Below are 24,853 nucleotides of genomic sequence, written 5' to 3'. Positions count from 1 at the left end.
AAGGTTCATATTGGTTCAACGATCAGAACTTCATTCCTTTTTATGGCCGAGTTATACTCCATTTGAATGGAGAGACCATAATTTGTTTGCTTATCCAGTCATCCACTGGTGGACACGTGGGTTGGCCCCACCTTTTGGCTATCTTGCATAAGGCTGCAATGAACATCAATATACAAGTACCTTTTCAAGTTCTTATTGGATTGGCCAAAAAGTTCATTTGGGATTTCCCATAAGGTGGTGCAGAAAAATCCAGAAAAATCCAAACAAACTTTTTGGCCAACCTAATACTTCAATCCACCGAAAAATGGAACTGTTAGGCCATGTAGAGATTCTGTGTTAGCTTTTTGAGGAACGGTTGATGTTTTCCTGGAAAGCAGCTGCTTTTCGGTCATCCTGTCCTCTGGCGTCTGTCTCCCTCAGACTCCACCCCATCTCCTCCTGCCACCAGAGTTTTGTTGTCCTCCCTTGTCTACCCCCAGCCACGTCTCCCAGCTGGCTGGCTGAGGGACACCCTTCTGCTCCGTCACCCACCGGCAGTGCGTGTATCAGCCACCCTGACCACACATCCGCCTGATCCCTTTCATCTCATTGTCTGAGGAAGGACAGGCTTGTAGGAGGTCATCCGTAGGTCCCAGACCACCCCTGCTGGAAGGGGTTTCAGCCACGTGCTGTTCCTAACACCTTTCAGGTGTGGGGAGCCAGGGATGTGGAGCCAAAAGTCCTGCAAGGATTTCAGCCCTTCTTAGACAGGCTCCTTCATTCTCCCATCACCTTGGTCTCATGTTCTCCGTCCACTTTGCTTTTTTTTTTTGTCCACCCTGTCCCGAGGGAGAGTTGTTCTTCCATCTTTATTTGCTCACAGTTCCTGTAGTTTTCTAGGAGTGAATTAATGAATAAATACTGCAGCAGACTATAACCCGCCTCAGACAGCCATTCTGCTTGTTGGGCTAATTGTTAGCTTGGGTTTCTGGATGTCATTCATTTCACAGTAAGGCTCCTAATTAATCTCAGCACTGTTCTCACCAGAAGAAAGGCTGATACGGAGAAACATCCCCAATTACCATGAGAAAGGGGATGTGGAGAGCCCTGTTGAGGTTTCCTGGCATCCACCCCTTGTCTCAGATGAAACCCGCCCTTCACACACAGGCAGCCTGGCGATCAAGCCTGACAACTAGAGGGTTGTGAGAGCCGGCAGAGCCTCAGACCACACAGACCCAGCTCGGGAGGAGCCTGCCGGGCCTACGCTCTTGTTTAGTAGCACCCATTGTGTTTCCCAGGACAGCGGAGAATCCTGGTGCCCTGAGCGGCAATGCCTCTGCTGTCCCAGAGGCAGGCGGGGTGGTTTTAATCCGGAAAAAGCTAAAGGTCTCTTCTTTTGTCTGTGTTTCTATGCCTGCAGGACAAAAGATCCTTCATCACCGAAGTGACGTTTTAGAAACAGTGGTCCTGATCAACCCCTCAGATGAAGCTGTCAGCACTGAGGTAAGCATGTGGATCTGTGGAGCCTCACACAGTGGACAGAGTCCCAGCTGATGAGAGGGGATGGGGCAGTTGGTGAAGAGGGACAAGGCGGGGGGAAGCAAGTGCTGGGTCCAGGGATGCGTCTGTGTCCCTGGCCAGAGGCTGGTTCTCTGCATCAGCACCACCTGAGACTGCCCCTTTCAATCAGGACAGAGTGGAGGATGCTGGCCAGACCGTAGGGTTCTGTAGAGGTGAGGGGTATGGAATGCTGGGGGTACCCAGAGGGTGTGCTGCTGGTACGGAGTCTGGCTGGGATGTCTCAGGGTGATTAGACGCAAGCCTTCAGGCTGATACGGCTGTGACCCAAATGTGGAGAAAAAAGGTTTCTCAGACACAAGCTTTCTCAGCACATCCTGCCCACCCCCTGGTCACGGTTGAAAGGCAGGATAGCACAGCGGTCAGGAATATGGGCTCTGCCACCAGACTGCCTGGGTTCTGCCACCCACTAGCAAGTAGCCACGGGCAAGTTATTGACCATCTCTTTGTCTCCGTTCTGCCTTTGTGAAATGGAGATGATAATAGCGCTTGCATTTAGTGATGTGTCCAGAAGTGTCACGTGATTAGAACATGGCATAGCACATGGCAACCAAAACATCAATGCTGGCCGTTCTTCTTGTTTTTATTACCACCATATAAAACTTTTGCCAGAGAGAGTAACTGGGTATTTCAGAGCCTACTGTAAGATCAGTAGGCTAATACCAAGAATCTTAGGTCCCCCGGCCCAGAGGAATTGATGCATCTCCATTTCCCAGGGCCTTTCCTGCAGTTTGGCACCTTTGAGGTTGAACTGCTTCTTGGATGTCAGAATAGCCACAGACGCAGGCACCTCCTCTATCCACGGCCTTTCCTCTGCACACACTGAGCATCTCTGTGACTGTAGATCGTTTTCTTTTTTTTAGATTGAGATACAGTTCACACCCATAAAATCCATCCTTTTAAAGTATGCAGTTCACTGGAGTTTAGTATAGTCCTAATATTGGGGGACTGTCATCAGCATCTAATTCGTGAACATATCCATCACCCCCCAAAATCCCAAGCCCATTAGCAGTCACCAGCCCCCCATAACCTCTGGCAACCGTTAATCTACTTTTTACCTCTATGGATTTTCCTGTTCTGAATATTTCAAATAATGGAATCATACGATCTGTGGCCTTTTGTGTTGGGTTTACTTAATTAATATAGTATTTTCCAGAGTCATCCACGTGCAGCCTATATCAGTACCTCCTTCCTTTTTATGACAGAATACTATTCCAGTGTATAGGTACACCACGTTTATTTATCCATGCATCAGTTGATGGACATTTGAGTTGTTTGCCCTTTTGGCTGTTGTCACATAGCCTGCTTTGATCCCATGTCATCTTCTCTGGTTGAGCAGGACCTCTTTGACAACCCATGAAGGTACAAGATTGAGGCAAATGATGCTCTTGTGGTCTCCCTGGCTATTAGCATCAGAAAGTAGATACAACTTGGAAAAAAGCTGGAGGCTGAATGTATGTACAGGCACATCGCCTGTGAGAAATGGAGAAGGAAAAAATAAGGAATTTCTTTGCAGAGCCCAGGTTTACCTGTGGAGCAGATGGGGCTGGAACAATGACTTCGGTACATGTGCAGTTCCTTGGACTGTGGGGTTCGTGGGGACAGTGGGTCACGTCCTGTTTACTTTCCATCGCTCCCGTAGTGCCTTGCATGATGCCTGGCAGTCACTTTGTGCTGAACTGAGTCAGGCTTAGAACGCATAACCTTGGTGCTTCGAGCAGTGGTTCTGCTGAAGGACAGGCTGGCTCCCTGCCATTTAAAAGAACAGAGAGTCCTTTCGTGCAAATGGTTCACAAGTCTGTTTAAAAGATTCCCAATCAGGGTGGCCTTTTGTCTATGTTCAAGTTCAGTGTCAGGCACCTTCCTGATGCCAGTGGAGACTGCTTTTGGAGCTGTGTGTCTGGTGTTCGGCTTGGCAGGAAAGGGGTCCTGGGTGGGAGGGGCTGCCTTGGGGCCTTCCTTGGAGCCCTCTGATTCCTGAGGCAGCAGCTGGGGGACCTGCCCTGTGAGATGTCGTGTCTCACAGATCGCACGCTGCCAGCAGGCACGACCGTGCAACAAACGATTGCCAGCTGTGGAGGCTGCTTTGAAAAGACACGGAAACCAAGGGGATAAAGTCAGCTACTGCTACTGTCTCAGTTGTAGCCAGACTTGGAAAAGGGCATTCGTGGGCAGCTGGTGATCGCAGGCGCTGGCTCTGTCCAACACCCCGGGGCAGTGTGAAGACTGGGAAGTGAGGGATTCTTGTTGGTTAGGAACCTGAAGCGCTCAAAGGGCCGACCCGGTCCTGCGGGTGGGAGGCCAGTGCCCAGCACAGCTCAGCACGCCCCTGCTTTGTTTCAGGTGCGCTTAATGATCACGGACGCCGCCCGACACAAGCTGCTCGTGCTGACGGGGCAGTGCTTTGAGAACACCGGAGAGCTCATTCTCCAGTCCGGCTCTTTCTCCTTCCAGAACTTCATAGAGATTTTCACCGATCAAGAGGTAGGCTCCTGTCTGGGAGTATCCACGCTTTACAGTTGCTTGGTTATTGTTGTCGCCTTAGGCTGATCTTTGAAAGCATTCACGGGAGATAGGAGGAGGGGATGGGGTGTCCTACTCCTTTGAAATAAGCAAAACCACGTGGTGCAGGGTCCTGTGGCTCATCACCAGAGGAATTTAGAGCACTCATCTATATAATTAATTGGAACCATTCTGATTGCCCGATGGAGGTGGGGGTTGGAACAGTCATCATTTTACAGATGGCAGAGATGATGGAGGAACTCTAAATGACAGAGTCCACAGGAAAGCCCAGGTTGCCTGTTTTCTGAAAGAATACTCCAAAGATCTCTTTAGGGGTAGTATTTAACTGCCTTGTTTCAGTGCATGTAACTTACTTCTCCTGGTCAAATTATTTCTGATTTCTCTTAATGCCTGGCTCCAGTATTTGAGCTTGGGCTGCTTGAGTAGCCCAAGAAAAGAGGCAGGTAGGAAAATGGGGTGCGTCCATAGCACACGTCCATGCCCCAAGAGAAAGAGTGTTAGAGTAGCTGGACTGAAGCCTGATCATTAACACTTCTAACGAGTATATCTTACTCAAGGTGATACACAATGAAGCATTGAAACTAACAGGATGATAGTATTATTTGGTCAAATCAGATCAAAGATTTTAATTTGGTTATTTCTGCTTGAGAATTTTATCTGGTTGGGAAACTTCTCTTTCCAAAATAACGCACCTCTGTCTCATAGTTAGAGCAACAACTCGGGGCTGTCAGCATAGCCGCTTGGGGCTGCCCATAGCTGATTGCAGACTGCTACAGGGAGAGGTCGAGGGATGTGCTGACAGGAGGAGTTACAGCATCTATTTAAAACCATCTTCCTGAGAACTTCCTGAGAGGGTGGCCTCTTAGTCTCAGGGGTGTTGGGAAGGGCCATCTGTCTTTCTGCATTTAATCTTCCTTGGCCCTGCAAATCAGAGAGGTCTCTGTGTACTTTCCATCACTGGCAAGAGCTGTAAATAAACTGCCCAGCTTCATTAGGCTCACCTGGAGGCTTTTTGTAAAAAGACTGGTGGGATGACATCACTGTGTTTCTCCGCTCACTGGGGAGGAATAAAAAGGAACATTTTACTTGGGATTTGAAGCTCCGGCTTTCAGAAGCTGTGATGTCATCTGGGTCCCAAGGCAGATAGCCCAGGCTCTCCCCATGGCAAGTCAGGGCTCCAGGCGCCCGCAGAGCTGGTCCCACCGTTACCACCTCACAAGGGAGGCCTGCACCCTGTGTCTCTGCAGAGCTGTTCTCTGTCTTCCTCCAGGGCTGCTGGAGTTCAGGCTGCGTGTCTTGATCATCTTGTATCTGTGGTGTCCACACCTAGGAAAGGCCCGGCACAACCTTGTTCCATGGCATTGAGAAGCCCAAGGCAGGGCACTGTCTCCCTCTGCCCACTGCCCTGAGATGGGTGGGTGAGCACCGTAACGTCAGAATCTTTTGCAGGATTGTGTCCCCAGGTTCATGTTGTGGATTTGTCTGGTAGCTAAGAGGTCACACAGGCCGTCAGCACCTTGGCAAGAGAGAGGGCTGGGGCCTGGAGCCAGCCCCGGGGCCCAGTGCCACGTGCAGGCGGGCCATTGACTGGCTTCCCCATGTTGGGTTCAGGCCTGCACCCTTAGCTTATTTATGTGCCTGTGGGTGCCGCTCCTGCATTCCTGTTTCAGGTCAGTTTCTACCCCTGTGTCATGGGTTTGTCTTTTTGGCAGTAAAATAGAATTGGGGACATATGTAAAGGAAAGGGTTTGTCACTGCTGGAATTTTAAATCCGGAGGCATCACAACCCACCCATCTGGACCCCAAATGTCTTTAAATAAGGCACAGTGTTGTGAATATTGCTGCTTAACACACATGAAAAGATCTCTAGGATTTTCCCTTACAGACTAGGTCAGTGGTATCGGGGTGCTGCAGGAAGACAGGAAAAGGGGAATACATAGGGTTGAATTTAGTTTCTTCCCCTTGTTCCAACCAGAGCACCTGGGCCTTTATCTTTTTTTGCATTCTGGGCTTTGGAGGAAGGATGCCATAGCCAAAGTGGATTGGAAACCTTGGGACTAGGCCAATGGTTAGCAGCTTTTTAGAGCTCTGATCCTTATTGTTGCCTTGGGAAAAGGTTTTGAGGCCAGAATGACTCAATAACTAATGGATCTTAAAGGCCATTTGGTGTCTACTTTTGTTCCTTTTACTTAGTCCTTGAAACATACCAGTCACTCCAGAGAAACCAGAAACACAATTTGGCAAAAACAAAAATGACACATTAAAAAAAAAAACAAAAAAAACAAGAATAGCTAAAAATAAATGGGCTGAATAACAGAATTATCGGTACATTTTAAGCTTCAGCTTTGGGGAGTCTTAGTCATTGGAGATCAACTACAAAACCAGAACCTACAGATAGAACAGTCATCTGGCTAATCCATCCCTTCCCGCAAACTGAGGATGGTGAAGTCACCATCTCCTGGGGACATTTTTCAGTCTCTCTGTTGGAAAGTTTTTCCTTATATGTCTCATCCTATCTTCAAGGAAGGAATGTGATCCCTTTTCCACCTGACAGTGTCTTAGATCTTAGACACCCTTTACTGCCAATTTTTTCGCCCTCCAGATTTATCATTCTCAGTTCTACTCAGGGTTCTTCATAAAACAAGATATTAAAAGTTCCTTATATTCTCTGATCACTGTCCAGTGGTAGGAAGGAGGCACAGGGGTGGAGATGGGTGAAATTCAGGAGCTCAGTCTTGGCACTGTTACCAGACAATAACATACAGGGGCCCAGAGCTTGGGGAATGAAGAGTGGGCTGGAGATGTTAATATGGAAGCCATCAGCACGTTAGAAACAGATGACATAATCTAAAGGGAGAAATGTGTGAGCAGAGAAAGGGGCCCAGGTCTAGCATTTAGAGGCTGAGGCCAAGGAGAAGGAACGAGCAATTTTAGTTTGTTTTTGTCCAGTTTCTCTAAAACATTATGACTCACACTGGATACCAAACTCCGGGGATTGTGAGAGTTAGTGACTTCTATAGTTTTCAATACAATCTTCAATAAGTCTAAAAGTAACTTTTGACCATCACCATCCACAATTAAATGTCAATGAAGAAGGGAGGCTCTGAGGAGCTCTGTAATTAACATAATTTTTTGGGGAGGGGGAGCTCCCTTTAAGGAAAAGAAGAAAATTATTGATACACAGTTAAGTACAGGACTTTGGGAGGGGACCAGACCACTGAGGAGCCTTGAAATTTAAGGTGCTTTAAGCCTTATGATAAAGGCACTTTACTATCAACTAAAATCCCTGAGTATTTTCTATGGATATTGTTGATACGCCCCCCTCTCCCAATCCTGCTTTCCCAGCTGGTTTATTGGACTTTACATTTATCCCTTAGAATGCCTCCATTAAGAGTTGACTTAGCCATCATCACTCCAAAGTCAAGAGCTTTTCTAAATGTCTTAATTCTGCCATCCCACATTTCCAAGGCCTCCTGTTTTCATGCTATCCACAGATCTGATAAGCCTGCCTCCACCATTTAAGTCAGTACCAACAGGACATAAATGAGCCCACCACAGACCCCTTTCCAGGTTGATGCAAACCAGCAGCTATAAGTTCAGCTACTGTCAACAATGTTCAGAGATCCTTTGAAACATCTTGCTAAATCCCAGAGATATGCTGTCTGCTGTATTTCCTCATTAGCCAAGCACATAATCTAATCAAAAGGAAATGTAGTTAGTAGGGTATGGCTTAGAAATTGCACTCTTATTTCATTAATATTATCTGCGTAGTCACTTATTTCCTGTATCTTCCTTCCTCTTCCAGTATGCCTGCACTTAATTAGAAAAGGCAATTAACAAAAAAGACTATCTTTACTCTGAGCAGTATTTCTTCCAGTCCTGTCTCCCATCCATTTTTGTAAGAACAAGGTTGGGGGGTAGCAACCAATGTTCTTGAGAAGTACTCTTGGATTGTGGTCACTTCCCAAATGTCCACTTCAGGAGGACAGCATGTACTGAATTGACCAAGTTCAGCACAGTTCAGCAAGCATCTATTGAACCTGATGTTATACTGGGGAAACAAAGATAAAGAGACACAGAGAGAGAGAAGATGTTTCCTCCTGTTCAGGAACTTCTGGTATAATGGGCCCTACTAGCTGCCATTTACTATGATGATGATTGCCAAATCCTTTCAGAGAAAGCCTCAGTTTCCAAGTCTAAGACATATTCACAGGTTTCCTTGTCACTTCACATGTTGTTGGCTCTTCTTCGTTGCTCTCATCTGTTCCTTGGTTGAATGGGCACTTGTGACACCCAGTCTTTGCCCCGAGGTCCCCCCTCTCCAGTGTGCGTGCTGGCACAGGTCTGGAAGTCAGCTCTGGGGGCTGGTCCAGGGCCAGAGCACTCGCTCCTCCTCCCCCTCCTGGGCCCTCTCCACCTCCTTGGCGGGCTAGCTTCTTGTCTTGTGCATGTGCGCTGTTGCTTCTCCCAAGAAAGTGGATTGTCTGTCTCTGGGCACTGCTGACTTTCTTTTGTGCTTTCTCTTGTACATCATAGTTTTACATTCACCAGCCTCTTGGCTGTTTTTTAAGGCCCTTGACTTCCTAAGAATTCTGTGCAGCCTTGTTTTCTTTGGGAGTCATTTCCTTTGTTTCACAGAAGCTCTCTGGGCAGAGGTGAAAAGCCGAAGGGTACAGAGGTATTCCTTAAATCCTTTTACCTTCCACTTGAGCTTGGTGATTATCTGCTTCACATAAAAAGAGTCAGTGACTGAATACCACCTGTACACAGCTGGATCATATTCTTACCTGCCGTACCTCTTAGCCGAATTTGATTTTAGCCACTCAGGCCCAGCTTGCCCTGAGTTAGAATGGAGCAGAACATCCTACCTTGGATTCAAACAGGAGCAAATGGGGGACAAATCTGGCTACTTGCTCATGTAATACCCAACTGCTCTAACCATCATGGTTTCAGAGTATCTGTATTTGCAGAAAGTCTGCTGGATGAACCACTCATGCTTTACACAGTGTAAACTGATGCCAGAACCAGTAGTTTTTTGTATTAATGTGCGGTCTATAACTTCCTATCTCCAAGGTGCAAAAAGAAGCCACTAAACTTTTTTCTTCTCTACCTACCAAATTCTAAATAGAGACACCATGTGCACTATATCTAAATTCTTTTAATGTGTCATCAGTCCTTTTAGCCAGGCCCAGTGGAATAAAAGAAACTTTTGTATCAGTGGTGAAATGACTCACCTAGCCTTCTCCTGTGATAGTTTATTACTTTTTAAAGGGCATTTTTGCATGGCAAGTACCCAGGGGTGCTGTGCAAAGTGTTTCATAACCACATAGGCACTGATCATCCAGACGGTCACTGGCCTTAGAAGTGGAGCAGAATTCTGAAGATCCCCTGTGGGGCAAGAACAGATGGTGGCGAGGTCTGAGGTGGTGGAGGGGGCAGGGAGAAGGAAGAAGGGAATGGAAGGAGCGGTCAGGACAGAGGCTGTTAGCTTACCAGTATGGAAATATTTACCTACCAACACCTGATATTTGCCCTGTGTGCATCCGATGATCCTGTAATACCTAGTAATAGATGGAGGGGCTGGATCAGTGATGACAGTCACTTAAACCTTTTCTTTTTTTCTTATGATTTTTTTTTTTAAATCCCAGATTGGGGAATTACTGAGTACCACCCATCCTGCCAACAAAGCCAGCTTAACCCTTTTCTGTCCCGAAGAAGGGGACTGGAAAAACTCCAATCTTGACAGACACAATCTCCAAGACTTCATCAATATTAAACTCAACTCAGCATCTATATTGCCAGAAATGGAAGGACTTTCTGAATTTACTGAGTATCTCTCAGAATCTGTGGAAGTCCCATCTCCCTTTGACATCCTAGAACCCCCCACATCAGGTGGATTTCTAAAGCTCTCCAAGCCCTGCTGTTACATTTTTCCAGGAGGGAGGGGCGATTCTGCACTGTTTGCAGTGAATGGATTCAATATGCTCATCAACGGAGGCTCAGAAAGAAAATCCTGCTTTTGGAAGCTCATCCGACACTTGGACCGAGTGGACTCCATCCTGCTCACCCACATTGGGGACGACAATTTGCCTGGAATAAACAGCATGCTCCAACGGAAAATCGCAGAGCTCGAGGAGGAACAGTCCCAGGGCTCCACCACCAATAGTGACTGGATGAAAAACCTCATCTCTCCTGACTTAGGAGTTGTATTTCTCAATGTACCTGAAAATCTGAAAAACCCAGAGCCAAACATCAAGATGAAGAGAAGCATAGAAGAAGCCTGCTTCACTCTCCAGTACCTAAACAAATTGTCCATGAAGCCAGAACCTCTGTTCAGAAGCGTAGGCAATACCATCGATCCTGTCATTCTTTTCCAAAAAATGGGAGTTGGTAAACTGGAGATGTATGTGCTTAACCCAGTCAAGAGCAGCAAGGAGATGCAGTATTTCATGCAGCAGTGGACTGGCACCAACAAAGACAAGGCTGAACTAATCCTGCCTAATGGTCAAGAAATAGACATCCCAATTTCCTACTTAACATCAGTCTCATCTTTGATCGTGTGGCATCCAGCAAACCCTGCAGAGAAGATCATCCGAGTTCTCTTTCCTGGCAACAGTACCCAATACAATATCCTGGAAGGACTGGAAAAGCTCAAACATTTGGACTTCCTCAAACAGCCACTGGCCACCCAGAAGGACCTCACGGGCCAGGTGGCCACCCCTGCCGTGAAACAAGTAAAACTGAAACAGAGGGCTGACAGCCGCGAGAGTTTGAAACCAGCCGCAAAACCACTCCCCAGCAAAACCGTGCGAAAGGAGTCAAAAGAAGAAACCCCTGAAGTCACAAAAGGGCTGGAAAAGGCACCCAAAGTTGAAAGCAAAGAAAAGGTGACGGTGAAAAAAGACAAACCTGTGAAAACCGAGACCAAACCTCCAGTGACAGAAAAGGAGACGCCCAGCAAAGAAGAGCTGCCCCCGGCCAAAGCTGAGGGTGCCGAGAAGCAGGGCACAGATGTCAAACCCAAAGTCGCCAAGGAGAAGACGGTGAAGAAGGAGACAAAGCCAAAAGCCGAGGAGAAGAAAGAGGAGAAGGAAAAGGAAAAGCCAAAGAAAGAAGTGGCTAAGAAGGAGGACAAAACACCTGTCAAGAAGGAGGAAAAACCAAAAAAGGAAGAGGTGAAAAAGGAAGTCAAAAAAGAAATCAAGAAAGAAGAGAAAAAAGAAATCAAAAAAGAGGTTAAGAAAGAAACCCCACTCAAGGAAGCCAAGAAGGAAGTGAAGAAGGAGGAAAAGAAGGAAATTAAAAAGGAGGAAAAGGAACCCAAAAAAGAAATTAAGAAACTTCCTAAAGACACAAAGAAATCACCTACTCCAGTAGCTGAAGCAAAAAAACCGGCTGCATTAAAACCAAAAGTACCCAAGAAGGAAGAGCCTGTCAAGAAAGAGGCTGTGGCTGCTGGGAAGCCAAAGGAGAAGGGGAAGATTAAAGTGGTCAAGAAGGAAGGCAAGACTGCAGAGGCTGCGGCTGCAGCCCTTGGCACCATGGCCGCCGCAGCAGCCGTGGCTGGGTTAGCAACCACCGGCCCCGCCAAAGAACTTGAGGCCGAGAGGTCCCTCATGTCCTCCCCCGAGGATCTGACCAAGGACTTTGAGGAGCTGAAGGCTGAAGAGGTCGACGTCGCGAAAGACATCAAGCCTCAGCTGGAGCTGATCGAAGATGAAGAGAAACTGAAGCAAACTGAGCCCGTCGAAGCCTATGTCATCCAGAAAGAGACCGAAGTCATCAAAGGCCCCGCCGAGTCCCCTGATGAGGGAATCACCACCACTGAAGGAGAGGGGGAGTGTGAGCAGACCCCCGAGGAGCTGGAGCCCGTCGAGAAGCAGGGGGTGGAGGACACTGAAAAATTTGAAGACGAGGGAGCAGGTTTCGAGGAGTCCTCTGAGACCGGAGACTATGAAGAGAAGGCAGAAACCGAAGAGGCGGAGGAACCGGAAGAGGACACAGAGGACCACGTGCGTGTGAGCACCTCCAAGCACAGCCTGGAGGAGGAGGAGGAGAGTGCCAAGGCTGAGGCGGATGCGCGCGTCAAGGAGAAGAGGGAGTCTGTAGCCAGTGGTGACGACCGAGCCGAAGAAGACATGGACGAGGCCCTGGAGAAAGGAGAGGCCGAGCTGTCTGAGGAGGAGGTGGAAGAGGAGGACAGAGCCGAGGATGCCAGGGAGGAAGACTATGAGCCCGAAAAGGCGGAAGCGGAAGACTACGTGAGGGCTGTGGTGGACAAGGCCGCCGAGGCCCAGTACGGGTTCCTCACCACGGCCCCCAAGCCGGTGGGAGCCCAGTCTCCCGTCCAAGAACCTGCCTCTTCCATTCACGACGAGACTTTACCCGGAGGCTCGGAGAGTGAGGCCACTGCCTCTGACGAGGAGAATCGGGAAGACCAGCCTGAAGAATTCACGGCCACCTCCGGCTACACCCAGTCTACCATTGAGATATCCAGCGAGCCCACCCCCATGGATGAGATGTCTACTCCCCGAGACGTGATGAGTGACGAGACCAACAATGAAGAGACCGAGTCCCCGTCTCAAGAATTTGTAAACCTCACCAAATACGAGTCTTCACTGTATTCTCAGGAATATGCCAAACCTGCTGTGACATCTCTCAATGGACTTTCTGATGGGTCAAAAACAGATGCCACTGATGGGAGGGACTACAATGCTTCAGCCTCCACCATCTCACCACCTTCCTCCATGGAGGAAGACAAATTCAGCAGATCTGCTCTACGTGAGGCCTACTACTCTGAAGAGAAAGATGTGAGAGCTGGTGCCACGCTGGAGATCAAAGACACCATCTCACCAGTTTTGGATGAAAAACTCAGTCCACCCAAGAGCCCATCCCTCAGTCCATCTCCGCCATCACCCATAGAAAAGACCCCCCTGGGTGAACGTAGCGTGAACTTTTCCCTGACACCCAATGAGATTAAAGTCTCAGCAGAGGCAGAAGTTGTCCCAGTGTCTCCTGAGGTGACCCAAGAAGTAGTGGAAGAACACTGTGCCAGTCCTGAGGATAAGACCCTGGAAGTGGTGTCTCCATCTCAGTCTGTGACTGGCAGTGCTGGCCACACACCATACTACCAATCTCCAACTGAAGAGAAATCTAGTCATCTTCCCACAGAGGTCATTGAAAAACCAGCAGCAGTCCCGGTGAGCTTTGAATTCAGTGATGCCAAAGATGAAAGTGAAAGGGCTTCCATAAGCCCCATGGATGAACCTGTGCCTGACTCAGAATCTCCTATTGAAAAAGTTTTGTCTCCATTACGGAGCCCTCCCCTAATTGGATCCGAGTCTGCATATGAAAGTTTCCTAAGTGCAGATGACAAGGCTCCTGGCAGAGGTACTGAAAGCCCCTTTGAAGGAAAGGATGGAAAAGAAGCCTCTCCAGACCAAATAAGTCCAGTTTCTGACGTGACTTCCACTGGCCTTTTCCAAGACAAACAGGAAGGGAAAAGCACAGATTTTATACCAATAAAGGAAGACTTTGGTCAAGAAAAGAAAACTGATGATGTTGAAGACATGAGTTCTCAAGCAGGACTGACCTTAGATGAAAGGAAGTTAGGAGGAGATGTTTCTCCTACACAAATAGATGTCAGTCAGTTTGGATCTCTTAAAGAAGACACTAAGATGTCCATTTCTGAAGGCACCGTCTCAGACAAGTCAGCTACCCCTGTCGATGAGGGGGTAGTTGAAGACACATACTCTCATATGGAGGGGGTGGCCTCCGTCTCCACAGCTTCTGTGGCTACCAGCTCATTCCCAGAGCCAACGACTGATGACGTGTCTCCCTCACTGCACGCTGAGGTTGGATCCCCACACTCCACTGAAGTAGATGACTCTCTTTCAGTGTCTGTTGTGCAAACGCCTACCACTTTCCAGGAAACAGAAATGTCTCCATCAAAAGAAGAATGCCCACGACCAATGTCAATTTCTCCACCAGACTTCTCCCCTAAAACAGCCAAGTCTCAGACTCCAGTTCAAGATCACAGATCAGAACAATCCTCAATGTCTATTGAATTTGGCCAGGAGTCCCCTGAGCACTCCCTTGCTATGGACTTCAGTCGTCAGTCTCCCGATCACCCTACAGTGGGTGCAGGCATGCTTCATATCACTGAAAACGGGCCCACTGAGGTGGACTACAGTCCTTCTGACATGCAGGACTCTAGTTTATCCCATAAGATCCCACCAACAGAGGAGCCGTCCTACACCCAAGATAATGATCTCTCTGAGCTCATCTCGGTGTCTCAGGTGGAGGCTTCCCCATCCACCTCTTCTGCTCACACCCCTTCTCAGATAGCATCTCCTCTCCAAGAAGATACTCTGTCCGATGTTGTTCCTCCCAGAGACATATCCTTGTATGCCTCACTCACCTCTGAAAAAGTGCAAAGTCTGGATGCTGAGAAGCTCTCTCCTAAATCTGATATCTCTCCACTCACCCCAAGAGAATCCTCTCCTTTGTATTCCCCTAGTCTTTCAGATTCTACCTCTGCAGTCAAAGAGAGCACAGCAGCGTGCCACACTGCCTCTCCCCCATTGATGGATGCAGCGTCCGCAGAGCCCTATGGCTTCCGTGCCTCCATGTTATTTGATACGATGCCGCACCATCTAGCCTTGAATAGAGATTTGACCACACCTGGCATGGAGAAGGATAGTGGAGGAAAGACACCTGGAGACTTCAGCTATGCTTATCAGAAGCCTGAGACAACGACCAGGTCCCCAGATGAAGAAGGTTACGACTATGAGGCTTATGAGAAAACCACCCGGACCCCAGATGTGAGTGGCTATTACTATGAGAAGACCGAGAGCGCCACCAAATCCCCATGTGACAGCAGCTACTCCTATGAGGCGATGGAGAAGACCAGTAAGACTCCTGAAGACAGCGGCTATGCCTATGAGATTACTGAGAAGACAACCCAGAGCCCGGAAGAGTCTGGGTACGCATATGAGATAAGTGAGAAGACCATAAGGACCCCTGAAGTGAGTGCCTACAGCTACGAAAAGGCTGAGCGGTCTCGAAGGCTCCTGGATGACATCAGCAATGGCTATGACGATTCTGAAGAGGGCGGCCACACACTTGGGGATTCCAGCTACTCTTATGAGACCACTGAGAAGACTGCCGGTTTCCCTGAGTCTGAAAGTTACTCCTACGAGACATCAACAACAACCACTCGATCCCCAGATGCCTCCGCATACTGTTATGAGACCCCGGAGAAAATCACTCGAGCCCCCCAGGTGTCTTCGTATGCCTATGAGACTTCAGACCAGTACACGGCAGAAAAGAAGTCCCCCTCCGAGGCTCGCCAGGATGTGGACTTATGCCTCGTGTCGTCCTGCGAATACAAGCATCCCAAGACGGAGCTGTCACCCTCCTTCATTAATCCCAATCCTCTCGAGTGGTTTGCCAGTGAAGAGCCAACTGAAGAATCGGAAAAGCCCCTCACCCAGTCAGGAGGAGCCCCGCCACCCCCTGGAGGGAAGCCCCAGGGCCGACAATGTGACGAAACCCCTCCCACCTCAGTCAGCGAGTCCGCCCCGTCCCAGACTGACTCTGACGTCCCTCCAGAGACTGAGGAGTGCCCCTCCATCACAGCTGATGCCAACATTGACTCTGAAGATGAGTCGGAAACCATCCCCACAGATAAAACCGTCACCTACAAACACATGGATCCACCTCCGGCCCCTTTGCAGGACCGTAGCCCTTCTCCACGCCACCCTGATGTGTCCATGATGGACCCGGAGGCCTTGGCCATCGAGCAGAACCTGGGCAAAGCTCTGAAGAAAGACCTGAAAGAGAAGACCAAGACCAAAAAGCCTGGTACCAAGACCAAGTCGTCCTCACCTGTCAAGAAGGGTGATGGGAAGTCCAAGCCCTCTGCGGCTTCACCCAAGCCAGGGGCCTTGAAGGAATCCTCAGATAAGGTGTCCAGAGTGGCTTCTCCTAAGAAGAAAGAATCTGTGGAAAAAGCGACCAAAACTACCACCAATCCTGAGGTCAAAGCTGCACGTGGGGAAGAGAAAGACAAGGAGACCAAGAATGCCGCCAATGCCTCCACATCCAAATCGGTGAAGACGGCAACTGCAGGTAGGTGGGAGGTGTTGGCATCCTGGAACAGGACACTGCAATTCTACTTTTAGCTACGGCCTCTGCCTTTCTACCTGACTTTGTACTGGGGAGGTGAGAGAGCACAGCTTAGTGCCCTTCCTTCCTTTCACCATTTTCTTTTGCCACAAGGTAGGGAGCCCCGCCCAGTGTAGCCCACAGGCCTTGGGGGGGCTCAGCATATAGCCCAGGGCAGCTCTGATTTCCCAGATGCAACCCCTGGGTTTGCTCCCTTTTGCAAAAGTGCAGCCTTGTCCGAATCTTCAGAACCAAGGATGTGTGTTTCAGGCTCCTCGGGAAGATTCTGTTGACGCTGGCTTCAGCCATGCTGGCCCCAGAATCAAGCTGAGGTGCCATGAGCCAGGAGCTCCCACAGGCCTAGGGAGAACTAGAGTTCCAAGGCAAGCCTGGAATAAACATCATTGGTCCAAGGTTTAGGTTCCATTTTTAAAAGTAAAAATATTTTAATTAAAATGATAACATTTTTTAAATTAAAAAAAATCACCTGGCTGGAGATGCATCTTCATTCAAGGCAGTGCTCTGGTTAATCAACCAGTGAGGTCAACTGACCACTGGGTACCCAGTACAGATTGAGAAAAGAGCATCCAAGACTACTTATTCCATTCTGACCACACTGCCTCACTAATACAGACTCAACGTCTTGTTTTAGGTTGAAATTCAACTTGGCAGGAGCAAGCATCCCTGACTTCAGGTTCTTAGACTTATCAAGTTCTCGGCAGTGATCTGGGTTTTTGATGAATCTGGGTTTCTGATGACCCAGCTTCATTTTGTTGCTTCAAAACAATCACAGGGATTTGAATTCATATATTTTATTTGCTTTACATAGTTACTTGAGGGTTTTAGATCACAGTTCACAAACATGTAAAGCAAAAAATAAGCAACACTTTCTTGATTTATTATGGAAAATCTGATAGACGAATCTTTGAGACTCTGAAATTCAGTATACTTTAGGAAGTACTAGTTACAGGTACAAGTTTTTACTTTTAAGCAATGTGAAGCATCAATTTCAAGACTCATGTCAGATTTCCTCTTTTTATTTGCACATAGAAAACAAACTGAATTTGTTCATGCTCAGAATTAGTATAGAGCCACCAGATAATAAATCTTGATCTAAAGGACTTGACAGTGACCTTGCACTTAGGAGAAAACATGAAATCAATTCAAACAGATATAAACCCAACTGAAATTTGCTACCAAACTCATGAAACTTACACTATAGCCCACACAATTGATTTTATCACTTTTTTTTTTTTTTTTTTTTGGTCATTTAAAGATAATTTTGAGGGAAAGTGAGTTAATTTGAATTTACATTGAGGATGCTTTCCCAACAGATTTTTTTTTTTTTTCCAACAGATTTTTTTAAAAGACAAAACTGCACTATTAATTTTAAAACAAACCTGGGTCAACTTCTAGTGGTTCTCTCAGTTTGGGCTTCTATGAGCAATGTTCATTTGGTGTCAATGGGAGTGATTCAAGGTGCAAGTGGAAACTGCAGGCATTTAAAAATATTAGATGAACTGTAACTCACAAACCTCTGCTACAAGTCAGAATTCTTTGGGAGATATACACATGAATATGTTTAGGACTTTTAGCTTAGGTTCATTATAATGGCTGGTTAATCTATTCATGAAATGATTCAGTTTATCCAAATACCAGTTTGGCCGATTCTCACTACCCCCTGCCCTCCAAAATAAAAATAAACCAGTTCATGGCTGGTTTTGACTGTGTGGGATGGCAGTTTCTATACATCCCATGGAGAAAGGCAAGAGAATTAAATATAGAGGATCTTGCTAGTATTTTAAGTGGTTTCACAGCAGTGGTCTCAAACCAGATACACATTAGCATTGGCTGGGATGCTTTTAAAAAGTGATGGTACCCTGGCCAGTGAAGCCCTACCATAGCCCACTGGAGCCAGGGCATCTGTATTAAGCATGCTAAATGATTCTAATCATGTGGCCAGGAGGAAGAACCACTGCCTTACAATGCTAGTTCTGTTAATGTTTCAGCCTTCTAATTAGAACAAATCAGAAAGCCAATTCTAGAAACAAGGTAGCCAGAAACTGAGATTAATCTGAACCTTCATTTTGCCCAGGCTTTCTGACTTGGGGGGAATTTTGGCTGTGACATACCTACCCCTTACCTCAGTCCGGTATGTTCTGATTGGCTAGAGAAAGCAGAGTCTTTCCGAACCTTCCTGTTGCTAAAGTTTGGTATCTAGTCTTGTCTAAGGAGAGACGTCTACCATTTACAGGACTGTCCTAAGGAGAGAATACAGAGTTTTCATCAGTTTATGCATGAGACTGAGGTGCTGAGGGTCTTGGAGGTCATATGACATTAAGATCTGACTACTGGCTAGATCAAATGTGAGGGGATAATATTCAGCTGTGGGCCAAACTGCTTTTAAATGAAATCCTAACATGAATTACTAAGATGGCTTAACTATGCTTTACCAAATGCAGATGCTTTCCTTTGTCCTTTAAAAAGACACACTAGCAGCTCTTTTAGGAGTGTTAGCGTCTAGTTCTATCTTTGGGGAAAGCCTTGGCAACTCTTCTTAATTGCTAATGAGTTTAAGGGCAATGCCCCATTCTTCATTTCTCCTGAGATGGTAAACAGCCAGGTGATGCTGTCTCAGACTGCCATTGTCAAATGCCCTCTGTGAGAGAGGGGAGTGCCCACACCTGCTCCCATGTCCCAGAGCACCTTCTGGGGAATAAGTAGGGAAGGTCTGCTGGACAGATGAGTCTCTTTGCATTTTTGTGACCCTGGCCTTCTCTTTGTTTTTATTTGTTTACTGAAGGGCCAGGAACCACCAAGACGTCCAAGCCCTCAGCTGTGCCCCCAGGCCCCCCTGTGTACCTGGACCTATGCTATATTCCCAACCATAGCAATAGTAAGAATGTCGACGTTGAATTTTTCAAGAGAGTGAGGTCATCCTACTACGTGGTGAGTGGGAACGACCCTGCTGCTGAGGAGCCCAGCCGGGCTGTCCTGGATGCCTTGCTGGAAGGGAAAGCCCAGTGGGGCAGCAACATGCAGGTAAGAGTTCCAGGACGGTGTCTGTACAACACGTGGAGCTGTGTCCAGAGGCAGCGGGAAGGGATCATGTTTAATGAGACACCACCGTGGATCCGCATGAGGTGCCCAGGGGGCCTGCTGCACTTGGACAAAGTGGATTTCACACACAGAAGCTGGTCTAACATGGACTTGGAGGAAGGCCACTTTACCACCCTAAAGTATAATCTGCAGAGTGGGCCCAAGATTACACACCGTTCATATACCAAGAAAATTAACCAGCATAACCAAGTGTCGTATTTCCATGTGAGATGGATAAAGATTAGCCTTTACTTGTCTTTCCCAAGTAGACAAAAGCTAGAGATATGGCCATTTAGAAAACCAGCTGTCCACATGAGATTCTGCAGGAGGAGCACTGCTGAAAATGGTCCTCAGCAGGACACTCCGAACACCCAAACATCGTAATGAGCCACAAACCACTCATTATTTCAGCTATGGATTTTATCTAAGTTTTACTTATGGTTTTGTATAGTGATCTAGGAAACTGTATTTGCATAACGTTAAATAGAAATCCTGGTTATTTCATCATATGAAATCTAATGAGAAGCACTCAGTGGCCTCTTACTGAATACTAGGTAGAATTTAAGCTAGTAATCACTTACCCACCCCACTCCTCTGTCCCCAAACACACACACAGAGACATAAATCTTTGCTCTCATGATGAAATGTTAGTTAACATACAATTAGAAGGTTTTCGGCTGCATTAATAACTAAAGCCCCTTTGTTTTAAATATGCAATATCTTTAAAACATATCAGTTGTGTTAAAGAAAATACAAGAAATTCCACCTTAACTGAAGAACTTCTCATAATGCTAAAGAATTGAAAACTGATACAGATGAACTAACTGGCTAGTCATGACTTGCTTTTGGTTCTAGTCTTCAACTGCCCCAGGAAAACTAATTTTTTAGCAGCTTTATTCTGGTTCCTAGAAAATGTAAGTTGGAAAGTCCTGTGGATTTTCTAAGGACAATAGAATATTTTTCTCTTTCCCTTTCTTTTTCTAATGGTCTAGTTAATACCTTACTGCTGTTCTATTTTTTCCCCACCCCATTTCTGGTTCTGCTCTTCAGCAGCTGTTTTCTCCCTCCCTGCAGGTGACCCTGATCCCGACTCATGACTCAGAAGTGATGAGGGAATGGTACCAGGAGACCCATGAGAAACAGCAGGACCTCAATATCATGGTTTTAGCAAGCAGCAGCACAGTGGTTATGCAAGATGAATCCTTCCCTGCATGCAAGATCGAACTGTAACAACCAAGGTCAGCCGCACCACAGGATTTGAACTTTGTTTCCAGAAATTCTTCGATTTGAAACCACCTTTTCTAAAAAAAAAAAAGTCAATTCATCTAAATAAGTCGCTGAACTGTTACCTGCCAAACACTATACTGTGTCATGGTGATACAAGTCACTAATATTTCTCAGTTTTTGCTGATTGCTAAGGGAAGTAGTAGTCTTCCCACACTAGGGTTCAAGTTACTGCAAAATTACCTACCCCAGTTCATCTCTGCTGAACATTTGGAAACCATGCACTAGCAAACCCAACTGACTTCTGCTAAGGTAGAGGCATTTGTCTTAGAGAGAAAGAGAGAGAGAGAGAGTGCGCGTGCACAAGAGAGGGAACACAGGATAGAGAGAGAGAGAGAGAATGAGAAGGAAAAAAGAATGCAAGAGAAGGAGATGTAATGGTAGAGAGTGCTGGTGAGATACCAGAGAGAAAGAGAGCAGGGTGGGGCAGGGAGGAGAAAATAACCAACAGTCACGTCTGCATTTTCTGTCTATTCTGTTGTCTGCAAAGTTTGCAACTTGTGTCAGTCTGAGTCATCAAAAAGGGTCTTAATTTCCTAAAACAAGTTGGCTGGAAGAAAACAGAAAAGAACAACACTTGTTATGAGGGCATGTGAGATTTTTCACGCCTTAATTAAGCTCCTTCAGTTTGAAGGCTGCACACTGACATAGTGTAGGGAGTGTAGACTGGACATACAAGTGGTTTGAACCCCATTCAGAACTCTCAGACTCTTCAAACACACAAGTAGATTGATCTAAGGCATGTTCCCAGCATCTGTGCACACAGCTAGTCCACTCTGAGTCAATTAACCTGCATGCGGAGACACCCGAGTCCACCCCAATTAACAAGCAAATACCAAAGCAGTTGGGAGTACATAGGTAGACAATTTGCCTTAGGAAGTGACTTGAATGTACAAAGATACTTGATGCACTTATTTTTTAATGTGAGACAGCAAGTTTATAAAACATCCGTGTAGGATTATAGATACTCCAGTTACAGGAGCATGTGTGTGCATGTGGGAGGGGTACTTGGAGCTTACCTGATTGGTGCAACAGTCTGATGCTGAGCATTGTGTTGAATACCACCTCAGGCCCCTCAGCCAAACAAGTTGAGCCTGTCTTAGCTTCTTTACTACTGCAAGTTCAAGACTAAAATGGCTACTATGATCAGAACTGGGAAAACAATGAATCTTAATGGTGGAAGAGGTTCTCAGCAAGTGTACAGTATTTAGCTTCCTTTGTCTTACAGTGGTTTTTTTTTTTAATTTTCCATTAATTTCAGCATAATTATGGGAACAAGTGTACAGAAGAATTTTTTTTTTTAAGATATGTGGGAACTTTTCATAGATGACTTTTTAACAGATGTTTTCATTTACAGGAAAATGCACAGAAAATTTTCAAGTGACAGTCCTTTTTTTTTTTTTAAGTGTTTTGTAAGACAAAAAAATGAGTAGTGTTTTTTGAAGTTCTGGTGAAAACTGAAGTCTGATATTGCAGTAATATTTATTAAAAGTCCATCCTACCAGGAGTAGTAATACCTCCCACCCCTTGAGTCCCATAACAAAAATCTGGGTATGTGCTATTTGAGAGTGGGGGAGAATGGCTAAACTTTTCTAGGCCTTTACAAGTACATCACCCAGTGGTATCCTGCATACTTCTTTCAAGATCTTCAACCATGAGGTAAAAGAACCAAGACAAGTTCAAAGGACCCTAGCAAAAATTTGCTTTGGGATTTTCTTTTCTGGGAAAAAAAATTCATTGAAAGCAAATGAATTTCCAGCTCCTATGGTTTATTATGTAGAGTTCAGAGATCATGTTCATCATTGTTATCACTGAACTGTGAACCTGGGAAGCCAGTTCATGATTAGAACTGACGTCAAGTTTCAAGTTGCAGATCAACGCACCCAGTGTTCAGATGTGGCAGACTTTTTGGTGACAGCCGTTCTGGGCTCTGTCGCGTTGTGTCTCCTGCAGACTCTTAAGACCTACGGAGTAGTCAACAATCACCTCGTTTTATTTTCTATGTAGTTATTTATTTCAGAATTAACATTTTAGTTTATTTTTGTCTGATAAGTGTGTGTTTTGCACTGCTAACTACTATGAGGGTTTAAACAATGCTTCTTCTGGGTCCCTTCACTGAGGACCTAATGCAGTCTACTTAATGCTGTGAATTACATTTTTCAAATGTTTAATTTTTTAAAAAAATTAATCTATTTTTTTTAGGCTTCTCTAGAAATGCAGCTTTTATTTATTACCCTATTTCTTGGAAGTCCTTAAGAGCAATGCATTGATTAAGGGTACAAAAAGTGAACACACGATAGGAAACTCATTGACAAAAATGGATTTCAATGAGTATAAACTCATCTACTTCAAAGGTGTTTTAAGAGCCAACCTACGATACTCATGATAATTCTTAATAACTAGTTGTTAAGTTGGTTCACAAAATTCATTGGAAGAGAAAGAGACTTCCAGCCTTCTTGCCAAATTCAGACCTCTGGTTGATTTTTCTTTGATAGAAGATGGAATTGTTTTCTAATTTCCCACATTAATTTACCATGTACATAATTTTGCTTTAAGAAAAAAACCAAACATTTTAGGAGAATTATAGCCAGTCTTCAAATATAACCATTCTATCCCACTCTTTTTCTTTCTTTCTTTTTTTGCTTTGGAATTTAGTGGAAAAAATACACAAAAGCTGTCACTGATCAGCTGGCTCTTTAAATAGATAAGTACCTTTCTCCATCCATTATTCTCAGTGATGACCACAGAGCCCAAATATCACAGGAAAACCAATATTTACATTATAGGTTGTTCCTGTCCTTCCAGACACCTTTCCTACCTGTGTGACTAACCTAATTTTGCTAGTTCCATAAATACACAATTAGTTTAGAAACAGCCATCACAATGTACCATGTACATTCATGGTGAGAGCTAAAGATTGACACAGACTTCTAGGAGCTTTATTCATACTGATTATGTAATCCAGTTGTATAGATTGAATATTTGAGTGGAAGGAATTTACATTCTGTTTAAATGATGGGATTCCATAGAGATATAGCACTCATGATCATGACCTTTTTGGTAGTATTCTTAAAATTCTACAGAGACTAAATGTTAGAGATGATCCTCCATTTTCGATTTTAACTAATTCTATCCCATTTCTCAAAACCCAATCCTTGTGCATGCTTTTCTCAGTCTTGTGGTGGGACTGGATACAATGACTGACCTTCCCCTTTGCCCCTCCCCCAACCCTTAAATGCCATTTCCCATGGAGTTCAAAAAAAAATTTTTTTTTAACCTTACATATCATAGTGAATGGTTTCCCCAGTGTATATGAATGTTTTAAGTGTCTCCAATAGCTTACACAGTTTAGGAGCTTTCCAATACTCATTTAATAAGGTTTAATCATTTGCTAATGGAAATTTTACCACTTCCCATTTTCCCTGTTACCAAATTTCAGCTCTCAGGAGCTGTTCTGCAATTCTGAAATTGCTTTTCTTGCCTCTTTAGTCACTTGTCACAGGAGGTTCTTGCTCAGTAATGATATGGTGAGTTAGATTAATAACTTTTTTTTGCACTTCAGATTTAGAAGAAACGATCCTGTTTCCATTTGAAAGGAACTGTAAAGCTTTTTTATCATTTAACCAACTGAACACACCAAAAGCAGCCTAGGGATGAGCACTTCTTTGAAGGCGATTAGGTTATTCACCTGGTATTAAAACTATTTACTATGGAAAAAAAAAATCTGTGACTTTATTCATTTTAAAAGGCACCATCAAAAACTGAAAAGGAAGGGAAAAATAAACAGCTTCTCTGTACTCATTTGGCGCTCCCCCAAAAAAGGAGCCATTGAGATGGGGCCTCAAGACCAGGCTGCCCAGCAGAAGGCCCCGCGGCCCTTCCCCCGGGAGGGTGGGGCCTGGGCCCTGCCGAGAAGCACCTCCCACTCCTCTCTCTCTCGTCCTGAATGGTGTTTGTGTCGGTCCGCAGCTGTGTATGGTATTACGTCTTATAATCCTGCATCACTTCTATCCTATCCAGTCATATCTAATGTAGAAAATTAGTTTCCAGTGAAAGTAATATGTAGTGCTTTTATGATATTTGTGTGCAATATCCCCTCTTCCATTGAGGATATTTGATGTAAAAGAAAAAAGAAAATCAGTTCCACAATAAAAATACAAAAGTGGGTGTGTGTGCTGTGCTGTCTTTGGTTGTGTATTGCTGTTGGGCGCGTCGGAGAGTT

At 45.6% G+C, this 24,853-nt stretch overlaps 1 protein-coding gene across 1 annotated transcript in view; it reads left to right on the top strand.

The window, feature by feature from the left end:
- The window catches only part of MAP1B (microtubule associated protein 1B), a 93,475-nt gene extending 69,056 nt beyond the window's left edge, over positions 1-24,419 (top strand). The window contains exons 3-7 of the mRNA XM_055555075.1: positions 1,400-1,482; positions 3,901-4,041; positions 9,729-16,212; positions 19,052-19,290; positions 20,422-24,419. Coding sequence (XP_055411050.1) covers positions 1,400-1,482; positions 3,901-4,041; positions 9,729-16,212; positions 19,052-19,290; positions 20,422-20,577 — 7,103 coding nt within the window. The 3' untranslated portion in view covers positions 20,578-24,419. The remainder of the gene's footprint in view (positions 1-1,399; positions 1,483-3,900; positions 4,042-9,728; positions 16,213-19,051; positions 19,291-20,421) is intronic.
- Positions 24,420-24,853: the final 434 nt, after the last annotated feature.

Source organism: Bubalus kerabau, chromosome 18 (assembly GCF_029407905.1).
Source record: "Bubalus kerabau isolate K-KA32 ecotype Philippines breed swamp buffalo chromosome 18, PCC_UOA_SB_1v2, whole genome shotgun sequence".
NCBI lineage: Eukaryota > Metazoa > Chordata > Mammalia > Artiodactyla > Bovidae > Bubalus > Bubalus kerabau.
Note: the sequence above shows the minus strand (reverse complement) of the source record. Positions and strands in the feature narration are given on the sequence as shown.